This window comes from Lepidochelys kempii, chromosome 6 (assembly GCF_965140265.1).
Source record: "Lepidochelys kempii isolate rLepKem1 chromosome 6, rLepKem1.hap2, whole genome shotgun sequence".
Classification (NCBI taxonomy): Eukaryota; Metazoa; Chordata; order Testudines; family Cheloniidae; genus Lepidochelys; species Lepidochelys kempii.
Window position 1 is genome coordinate 13,467,809 of NC_133261.1, and position 10,639 is coordinate 13,478,447.

A 10,639-nucleotide genomic window follows, 5' to 3' on the forward strand; every position below is an offset into this window, starting at 1 on the left:
TCACTTCACTGTAGCTCACGAAAGCTCATGCTCAAATAAATTGGTTAGTCTTTAAGGTGCCACAAGTCCTCCTTTTCTTTTTGCGAATACAGACTAACACGGCTGTTACTCTGAAACTTAATCATCCTTGTGGCTCTTCACTGACTCCTTCCCAATTTATCACTGAGCCAGGAATAAAATAGTTTATAACAGTCACGGTCCTTCCAGGGGGAGATGGCTTGGCAGAAGCTTGCAGAAGCTCACTTCCTGCCTTCAGTCTTTCACTTTTAGGAGTACTAAATCCACCAAGGGTGCTCTGCTAGATAGAGCCTACTGCGTTCCCAGGACTGTGTTCCGTTTGCAGGGAATCTGGTGTCTTTGGTAACAAGAGGGAGGCTCTGCTGATATGTGCTCCCCTGTGGCCGGTTCTAAGATTCTCTATCGGAACTCCCGCCTCCTGCGCATGGCGTTCCTGCAGCTCCATCGCCAGCAGAGGGCAGATGTATTCTGTGATGTCATCCTGCAGGCAGAAGGTAACCTGAAAGAGGGCAGTGGATTGGTACCCACCTTTCTTGTACCTGGGACTGAATTGTCACCTCTCCTGTGCTTGTGTACATTTCCACAGAATATTAATTACACATAAGTATGTAGTTACATTTTAACATATAGGGCACTGTATGTACGCTCAGCCCTTACCTTGCTGTTTGCAGTGGCTGTTGTATCAGTGGGGACTGTGATACTGATGCGGCCTTGTGTGATAGGCAGCAGTGATGGGCTTGATTTGTTTGGGAATCATAAGTAGAAAAAGGTCTGCACAAAAGTGGAAGTACTTCCAAAGAGGTTTTGCAAATAACAGCCTTCCTACATGGTGCCAGATATCTGTCAGCAGACATACTAAGTGTACATCCTTGCTTGGAACATTGTGAGACCATTTTATATGAACTTCGCCCTCAGCTGCTTCATGTTCAGCTGACAACTTGAGCATATTTTGGTCTGTGAAAGTCTCTGACTCATTAATCAAACTAATCTTGAAGCTTCCTGATTTGTTAAGTGTGGGGGCGATTGTCTCACTAATATTTTTTAAGTGTCTTGTTATTCTGTTGAAACTTTTATTGGGTGACGGGAAGTTTCAAGCAACAGCCTCCTATCTCATTGCATCTATAAGCAAGGTCCCCACTGCTCTACAAAGTTTAATTCTTTTAATATTAACTGGAAGTACTGTCTTTGCTGCTAAGAAGAAGTGTCTTGAGAGTGGCATCCTTCGAATTAGTGAGGCTTCTGACTTTTGCAGATGGTGCACATAGAGTGTGAACCAAGACCCAGGACATGAGAGTGTGTGTGTGTTTGGGGAACATGGCCATGCATCTCACTGTCTTGCTCATACTATATCTTGTTTGTTTCTGTATGTAAGGAAGCTTTTATTCCTTGCTGGCTGGTAGCTTTGGCTGTGTCAGGGTGGAACTCCAGAGAGACACAAACCAGCTGTTCTGTAGCTAGAGACATGTCTGTCAGTCTCTCACTGAAATAACATTTGCCTCAATGTGCCAGTGCTCAGTGTCCTCTTTCTTGGGTGTTTTTTGAAAGAGGAAATTAAATGAAAAATAAAATCCTTCCTTTAAGATAACATTCTGGTTGAAATCTGAAATACTGAAAACTCTGGCAGCATTGTACCTTCCCCTATAGTTCTCCCCCCCTTCTGGAGGGGAGGGTTTGGAGCAACTTCCTGGCTGCACATCACTGCTGCTAGCTGTCTCTTAAAGAATCAAAGAGGGTGCAGCCAAAGTGGCCACCCTTAGAGTATTCCAAGCTGCTCTGAGTAGCAGTGCTAGGGAGAGGCCAGGTTGTAGGTGCTGGCTGGGTTCAAGGCAGCAGGAGAGGCCCCCAGAAAAGTGAATACATTCTCAATAAAATCCCCGCTCCTCCAGGGCAATGGAGGGCCACAGGTCTGTCTGAGTCTCCCCTTTGTGGATAGTCACTAGACTGCTGGATTGGACCCAAATCTTTGGACCCCACATGCTTTCCAGCCCACTGGGTCTGGGCAGAGTCCAGACACTCTAGGTCTGGCCTCTTAAGCATAATCCTGGGGCACAGATCTCATCCGGTATCCCTCCCTGGGATGTGGGACCCTGCAGCCCAGCCCCCAGGACCAGTGTTGAACCACCCAGGCCTCCCTAGAAGCTTATGCATGCTCTCCCCAGAGCCCCACCCTCACAGTGGCTTCCTTGCATAGTTTCTCTTCAGGGACCATGTGCCATGGGATAGAAAAGGAATATGGAGAAAAGCGTGGGTGGCTTGTTATTTTTAAAGGAAGCAAACAGCTTAATTTTATTTAGAGTGGGGTTTGTTAGTTTTATTTGGCTGTCGATGCAATTAACTGGAGCAGTGGAAGGAACCTCAGAAATAAAAGCATCCCCTTGAATTACCCTCCCCCTAGTATTAAATGGAAGCACTGTCTTTGCTACTAAGAAGTGTCTTGGGGAGTGGCATCCTTTGCTAGGGGAGGGGAGGGAAGGCTGGAGAGGGGGCCATGGAGATCTGATCTCTCCACAGACAAAAATGAAACCACATCCCAGCATAAGGACGCCGAGTTAGAGCTGCCTCAGGAACCATAACGCAGTGTTGCCAACTCGTGTGATTTTTATCATGTCTTGCAATATTTGGTGCTTTTCTTATCACCCTGGCTGCAGGAATTGGAAGACAGTAAGAGAATCTTTGCTTTAATTTTTTTTTTTTTAAAGTGTGTTTCTAGCCTTCCTTGTGCTTGTGGAGGAAAGCTTGAAAAAGTGAAGCAAGGACTCCTGAAAGTTTCTGAAATCAGAAGGCAAATAAAAATAACGATTTTAAGCCAATCTCAGGACTTTTGGGGTGGGGTCCAACTCCTGATTTTTGAATTTTTGGGGGTTGGTAATACCACGGCTTTGGGGTAGTTAAAATGTGAACTGCCCTTCTGCATAAGTGAGGTTTATTACTACTGAATAGAGAGAAGCCGAGCCCAACACAGAGTAGGGTTCTTGAAAGGATGCATATTTGGAGACAGGAGCAGCACAGAGCAGGCCAACCCAAACCTAGGAAAGCACCCATTGTTAAAGGGATTGGAACAGGGTAGTAATAGTTAATGCAGTAGCAGAGCCCAGCTAACCTATGACGCTGATGGTCCACTCCTTTGTTTGCAGGAGAGGCTGTACCAGCTCACTGCTGCATTCTCTCTGCCTGCAGCCCCTTCTTCATGGAGTGCCTGGAGAGGCAAATGCCCTCCAAGGAGTGCAAAGTGGTGCTGGAGCTGCGGGGTCTGAAGATCGGGACACTGCGGAAGCTGGTGGATTTCCTATACACCTCGGAGATGGAAGTGTCCCGGGAGGAGGCCCGGGATGTCCTGGCTGCTGCCCGGCAGTTCCAAGTAGCAGAACTGGAGTCGCTGCAGCTGGAGGGTGGGAAGCTGGTGAAACAGGTGCTGGGTCGGCGCTTGAACCGGAAGTGCCTGCAGCCGCCCTGCCTGGTTCCTATCTCTGCTAGGGTTGTGCCGCAAGCCTGCCCTCCTGCTCCCGCTATCCCACGGACATTCCACCCCCTGGTGGCAGGCAAGCAATGTACAGCAAAGCCCCCAGCTGATGGCGGGGTACATGCCAGCAGCACCACTAGTCAAACGGAGAGCGCCAAGTATTGGGCGGCTGTAGTACCTCAGAACGGGGGAGCCCAGTCGGGGATGCAGGGTGCGGTGGCTCCTGTGCAACCAGTGGAGACTGGGAACGTGAGAACCAAGAGCCACTCCTTGGGCTTAGACAGGAGCCTCGGTGTGGGGAGCACACTGGGCAAGGCTGAAGGGTCACAGGGTGAGAGGAGCGCTGAGCAGGCCTTTCCCAGCGAGGGCTGCACCACAGACTGCTCACCACTGCCAAGAAAGATCAAGCTCAGCCGCCTGAAACTGCCGCCTCCCCCCAGTGCCTGTGCCACGAAGGCACCCCCCACTGTAGCACCTGGCAAGACCCCCACATCCATCCGGCGCCTCTGGCGGCAGAAGACCCCAGGCTGGGATGAAGCAGGTGGGCCAGAGCAGGCCAGCCCCTCTTGCCATGGCGGGAGCCTCCCTGTGCCTCCAAAGACCAGCAACAGGAAGCACAGCTCCAGTGCATCGGCTTCTGGCTCAGACACTGCCCCAGAGGAGGGGCATGTGGGTAGTGTGAAGCTCAGGAAGGTCGTCAATGGGAGTTGCTGGGAGGTGGTACAAGAGACATCAGCCAGGGAGCCCAAGGGAGCCCCAGTGACAATGGGAGAGACAGGCACCTCCCTTGTGGCTTCCCCACCCAGCTCCAGACCGCACAAGTTTACGCACTGGCCAGAGCTGCCAGGGACGTGGGCAGCCAGCTCCACTGAGCTGCTGGCTGGAAGGTTGGAGGCTGTGCTGCTTCCTGAGCAGGTGACAGTAGAACAGGGACCTTCAGATGGGAGAGATGGCTGCAGGGACCCTTATGAGCTGGACATGGCGGCATTGGAGCCCTTGAGTGAGAATGAGGAGTTTGGGGACTCAGCGCCGCTGGAGCAGATGCTGGACCTGCTGCTATCAGGCAGTGGTGTTGAGGGCTTGGGCACTGCTGGGCCAGGAGGAACGGCAGGCTGTGCCCCTTCCACGGGCCCATCACATGGGCCAAACATGACACCCATGGGTGCTGCTGCAGCAGGCGAGGAGTGGCATCCCCCAGAGATGCAGCTGTGGCCAGAGTGGGACGACGCAGGGAAGGGGCCCCTGCCAGGGTGGGAGGTGGGGGGTGGTCATTCTGCCCTTAGCACTGCAGATGGGGATCCCCTGGGGCAGTCTGTGAGTGGCCATCTTGTATCCAGGAGGGTACTCTCCAGCGGTCACCACCCCACCTCATTCAGCCCAGTGCCTCTGGCTCCTGCCAGCCCCCAGACTCCTCAGCACCCTTCACTGACAGCTGGCAGCAGGGAGGCTCAGTTGGGCCCACTCCCCAGTGTCCCTGCGGAAGATGGCATGGGGAAAGGGCAGGGACCCTGCACCACCCAGGCTGCTGGGATGGAGACAAAACTTCAGCTTCAGGCACCCTGGGGGCTGCCCCGAAGCAGCCCAAAGCATGGCCCTTTGGACCATCAGCCCCCTGACAGTCCGGAGGGCGACGAGATTGACATCATGGCCGGCGCTGAGGAGGCACTGGTACCTGCTGGCATCACCTGCGTCAGGCCTGACCCCTCCTCGGAGTCTGATGAAGAAGTGGACATTCTGAACTAGTGGCCACCAGGCCTGGTCTATAGCGGAGGGGAAGGGCGTCTAGCCTATGGGAGCCATCACAGCCAGCTGGCCACTGAGGTGTAGTTGCCATAGCTGAGACTGACTGTGGGAAGCTGCTAGTAACAAAATGAATCAGGTTGTTGGAGTGGGGAGCTCTGCAGACCCTGACAGTGGGAAGAGCTGTCCCACCGCTAAAGGGCTCTGCAAGTGGGGGACAGGGATCAGTTGGAGGGCACAGCTGGGGTGAAGCCAGGATGGAGGTGCAGCATCCTTTCCCCTACCCTCCCATTAATTCTCGGATGGGGCTGAGTCATACACAGGGAGGTCACTGAGATTTAAACCAATGTGCTGGTCACTTGATGACGCAGTAGGACTGAGAACGGGGTGGCCCCAGTGTTACCTACTTTGTTGTTGGAGCTCTGCTGACCTCTGTGGTTGAATAATCTTAACGCTGCTTCAGTTCTGCTGAGCAGCCTGTGTTTAGAGGACAGGAGGCTGGAAAGAGAACAGCCCTTCCCAGTCATCTGGAGCTTCCCCTCTGCCTGTGCTAGGACAGAGGGGTGCACATGTTGAAGAAGCCTTTCCTGCTGTCACAGCCCCTGTCAGACCCACTGATATTTTGCTGATGTACAAGGTAGAGATGTGTGGGTGCAGAGAAAGAAGGGAATGAATGGGCCCAGCATGGATGAAATGGTGGAAATATCAACTGGGGGTGGTAGCCAGCACCCCTGTATGTTGTAGAGTCTCTTTAAAGGTGATGCTAACTGTATTCTCTCACAGGTGCTGTCAGATCACACTCCCACCTCCCAGTGCTGGGACCCAGGATAGGCCTTGCCTAATTGTCTTAAGTTTCTTTCCTGCCCCTGTTGTGCATTTAGCTTAAGCTTTTTCCTCTACATTTATGTACATAAACATCTTAACCTTCCTAAACCTGGCCCTGGGGACACAGGCCACAGATGCTGGTGGAGCACCATTAGGAGCTCCTAAAGCTGCAGCCAGGACTCTAGTTTTGCAAAATATCTGGCCAGCAGTGGTACCAGCCTACCTGCCTCAGCTGTGGAGTCATGGCTATCTCAGGAGCAAACTCCACTCCTGCCTGGCAATGCAATAGCACAAGCCACCGTCCCTCATTTCCCATTATCGCACTGCTGCCCCATTAACCTGTTGTGCATCTCATCCAGAGTTGATGGTCTCCTGTTATGATCCAGCTGCCCTCCACAGCACATGTATCCCTCCACTGACAAAGAACACCAGCTCCATAGTTACTTAGTCCTCATCTTCATGTATCACTGTCCTAATGAGAACATCTGTTACCCTTAACATCCACATGTATTTTCACCCCCCTCCCTCTCTTGGGAACCATGTGAACTTTGTGCCATGCTCCCTCCACTTCTCTCGCTGCAGGGATTGGCCCCTGCTCCAGCAGCCCCTTTGGCAATGGAAAAATACAGGTGAAAGCAAGGACAGCCTGGAGTGTGAGAGGGTGGGGCTTCTTTGAAATAAAGAGTTTGTTGGATTTGCCTCTTGTTTGTTCTGCTGGATTGGCCCTCTGTTACGTGGACTGCACCTGCTTTCCTAGCCAGGCAGTGCAAGCTGCCAGGAGCCATTTCCTCCCTCCTGCAGGAGCAGAACACCTGGCAAGACTCCTAACAGAACGCATGAGCATGTCCTTGAGTGGGGCTCTCCACTGCTGCCTGCAAGATGTTCAACATAGGGGGAGGAGGAGAAGGTGCAGTCCAGCTGACCAGCCTGCATGGTGACCTCTGAGCTATCACCCCACCTTGCTGCCACTTACAAAGAGGTTTTTTTAGAAGCTTTATTACAAAAAAGTCTAACCACAAAACAGTGAAAGATGATCTGCTAAGGAAGGCCAGAGGTTGCTTGTGGGAGCAAAGTGAAGAGCAAAACAGAAGCGAAGGACAGAGTGGCGGCATCTGGCCCACCACTCCCAGCAGGAAGAGCTGCAGCATCAGAGACATGATTGAGGTTTGGCCATCGGCTCCCCCCCACTGCACCATGCCTCATCATGGATGCTCCGGTCCATGCAAGGAATGGATGGGTCCTAGACCAGCTGCCGGATGAGAGAGAGAAAGGTGTCAGCCCTGGCTGTTCACACAGAAAAATATAGCCACCTCACTCCTGCACTAAGCATCCAGTCATTTGGACCCAAAACACTGACCTACATTAGCCTTGTTTGCTAGAGGCAGCCACATTGAGGTCACCCTTAAGCCAGTGACAAGCCTGCAAACTTAAGGGGTGACAGCTCCTTGAGAAGAAGGATGGTCCACAGGTCAGTGTACTAGCCCAGCACTTGGATTTTCAGGTATGTTGTGATTCCCTCATATTACCTTTATCTGGGGAGCTAAGCGCTCCCACCACGGGGGAGAGACCACACAGCATGTGGATGGGGTTTCTGCTCAGCAGTTGGAATACAGAGCATGACACTGAAGTACCTGCCATGCCGTGCCTGCTACCTCCTCCCCATCACAAGCCATTTTTGATGGATCCAGCCCCGCTTCCAACTCCAGGAAAGAAGACACTCCACCCTCACAGGAATAGCCAACACAGCCTGGACTAGGTTTTACTCTCTAGGCGTTCTGGGCTTGGAACAGACCGAGGCTCCAACGACAGTGGCATTCTCGCATCCCTAGCACTAGCCTGCCTTAACTGGACACGCTGAACTTGTCAGCAATGTGCCCTATAGCAGATATTTGATTAGACACAGGTACAGAAATGACCACAGCTGCATGGAGTCGGATCTTTTAGTGAAAACCATGTGTTTCGGCTCCCATTAGCCCTGCAGAGACACCACCGCTTAGAGAGTGCAAGCTGGACTCTATTCTTCCTTGTGCATTATCTGCTGGCCCTGATGCTAGGGCTTGGCTATGGAGGGCAAGGAGGTGGCTCAGGGGTCGTTCACAGTGTAGTTTGCTCTGCAAGACCTTTATGACTGGCCATGATACAGGAGAAGGAAAGAGCCCAGCTTGACTTGGGGACCCCAGGTGGTGCCGGCAATTAAAAAAAGCGCAAGCTGAGGGGGTTTGTGCTGGAGTCAGACACGGATCTCAACCGTACTAATTGTTAGTCACTTCTCCCCTCCTCCCTCTGATTTACAGTAGCCATCCCTTCTGCTAGTCCAGTCTGGGATAACTCACCTTGGTGTAGCTCTGCTTTAGACCAAGCTGCTCTTAAGCATGTCAGCCACCTTCTCTGGCTCAGGGAACTTGAGCTTGCGAGGTGGCCCTTTCTTAATGCCGCTCCATAGCTCCACCACTGAAACCCCAACAACAAGGTAGGGGTGGTTACGTGTGGGATGCTACCTATTGGTTTCTATTGTAGTAGACCCTGGAGACCCCCACTGAGCGAGATATGGGGCCTGTATTGTACCACGCGCTGCACAGACCTGCCCCCAAGCGAATTCAGGGGCCTCAATGTGCAGCGCCTGGTACAGACTCCCACTGACCGAGTTCAGGGTCCCGCCAATGTACCAGGCACTGCACAGACAGCCCCCACGGCAATTAAAATCAGGGGCCTGCACTGCACAGGCCCCTAGTGAGGCACTATCTCTGCCCCACAGAGCTCTGAACAGTCAAAGAGTGTGAGAAAGGGATAACATGCCTTTAGGAACCTAATCATGAAGTAGCTCACCGCATGAGGAGCTCACCACATCAGCCTGTGCCAAATTGGGCAATCTCACAAAGCAACGTGTGGGCATCCCTACCCCAGGGTACAGTCACCCAGGCACTTTTCCTTGGCACTGCCCTGTCCTGGCTCTCCCGTGCCGCCTCAATCATTGCACCCTGACTGAGCACTGCTGTACAGAAACTCCAGCACTTACTTCTTCCATCCTCTTTCACCAGGGACACCTCAAAGCTGTTCCTGCGTGGTGTCTCGGGGTTGATCTCCACCACCACGTTGGCAATGGTGCGGCGCAGCGCCTGGCTCACGGCGTCGGCATTGCGCCTGTAGACTTGTCAGCTTTTACTGCGGGGGAGGAGGGAGTGATGGGGGTCAGCAGGGCTGGCGATTCTGCTAGCGGGCCTCTTGCAGAGGAGTTAGCTGAGCAAACCAGCAATGCCACACTCTCAGCACAGCCCAGCCTCATCCATGGCCACATCCCCCAACTCAGTACCTGTGCCCCTGCCCCCCAAACCTGCTCCCCCTCTGGAATTGTGTCTGACTGATTCCCCTGCAGATAATCCTCCCCACAGACAGGTCCCCTCCTGCCAGCTATTGGCACCCATCCACCACCTGAGCATCCCTGGTGCCTTCCACAAGAACATAAGCCTGCTGCGGCTTAAAAACACCCACCCTCTTGCACCGACCAGGACTCACCAATGCTCAATAACCACCCGGGGTCCAGGCCCCTGACTTCCTTCGCCCCTTAACCTCTTTGGCAGTGTATTGGCACCACCATTTGGCTTCACATCCTCAGAGTTCACAGCCTTTGCCTCAGGCTCCTTTGCCTTCCTCTTCCTCCCTTTGGGGGCCATCGTGCTCTGGGAGAATAAACAAGAGTCCCTTACCATGCATCTCTGGTATTTTTCAATCCAGATGGAATGTTTTTGGAACAGATCTGCTCTGGCTCAAACAGGAGTTAATCCAGGGAAGTTCTCTGGCCTGTGTTATTCAGAGGGGGATCAGGATACATGATCACAGCGGTGCCTTCTACCCTTAGAGGCAGGACCGCAGGCCCCATCCACGCAGCCACAGAAATAACCGGGGGGATGGGGGAGTGGCACAAAGTGTAGAGACTTTCAAGGGACAATGAAAACCAAGAGGCGGGCGGCGAGAGGACTAGAACAGCAAGGGGTGGGGGAGATAGGGCAGGGTCAAGGGGCACCAGCATGTGTTTGCAGGGCAGGACTGAGGGACACCAACAAAGCGAAAGAGGCGATGGCTATGACTAGATGGACCAGGAGACAGGGCGGACTCGAGGCGCGTTATCAGCAGGGCGTTGGTAAAGCACCCCCCAGCACCTACTTCCTGCAATTGGTACCAGTAGCGTCTTTCCTGAGCACCCCAGCGTTGGGGGTCTAGGCGGAGCAGCTCCCCCGCCCCAAGCAGTGGAGCCCAGACACCAATGCACCAGCCCCCCCGCGAAGGACAGCACAGACATGGGCAAATGAGACCTCCCTAGAGACAGCCACACAACCTACCTCCTCCCCAGCAAGGGCACAGCAGTGAACCACAGCGCAGCCACGCGGGCCCGCCAGCCAGAAGAAATGGCCCTGCTCCCAACCATTTGAAGCCACAGAGAGGGGGAACAGAGGAAAATAAAGGTGGGGAAAATAAAGGAGCAGCAGCTGAACCAGCCTTGCCTATGTCCCCGGTACAGCTGAGCGTGATCGGAGCCGCTTCAGGATCCAGCCAGGACAGTTTTGTAATGAAGACACATGGAGCGGTTTGTACTGCACA

At 53.2% G+C, this 10,639-nt stretch overlaps 2 protein-coding genes across 2 annotated transcripts; one reads left to right on the plus strand and one right to left on the minus strand.

Moving 5' to 3' along the window:
* Nucleotides 1-385: 385 nt before the first annotated feature.
* BTBD18 (BTB domain containing 18) lies at nt 386-5,221 on the plus strand. Its single transcript, XM_073346752.1, has 2 exons — nt 386-512; nt 3,153-5,221. The coding sequence occupies exons 1-2, from the start codon at nt 386-388 to the stop codon at nt 5,219-5,221; spliced, it is 2,196 nt and encodes a 731-aa protein (XP_073202853.1).
* Nucleotides 5,222-6,898: 1,677 nt separating this feature from the next.
* On the minus strand, nt 6,899-10,488 carry SELENOH (selenoprotein H). The gene is made up of 5 exons (XM_073346756.1): nt 10,381-10,488; nt 9,557-9,720; nt 9,060-9,205; nt 8,377-8,494; nt 6,899-7,292 (listed from the first exon to the last, which is right to left on the minus strand). The coding sequence occupies exons 2-4, from the start codon at nt 9,712-9,714 to the stop codon at nt 8,394-8,396; spliced, it is 405 nt and encodes a 134-aa protein (XP_073202857.1). The 5' UTR covers nt 9,715-9,720; nt 10,381-10,488; the 3' UTR covers nt 6,899-7,292; nt 8,377-8,393.
* Nucleotides 10,489-10,639: the final 151 nt, after the last annotated feature.

Excerpts from the sequence above, each read along its gene's own strand:
- BTBD18 (XM_073346752.1), top strand. The coding sequence starts at position 386 with ATGTGCTCCCCTGTGGCCGGTTCTAAGATTCTCTATCGGAACTCCCGC. Across the intron at positions 513-3,152 it reads TGTCATCCTGCAGGCAGAAG|GAGAGGCTGTACCAGCTCAC; the intron begins GTAACCTGAAAG and ends CTTTGTTTGCAG.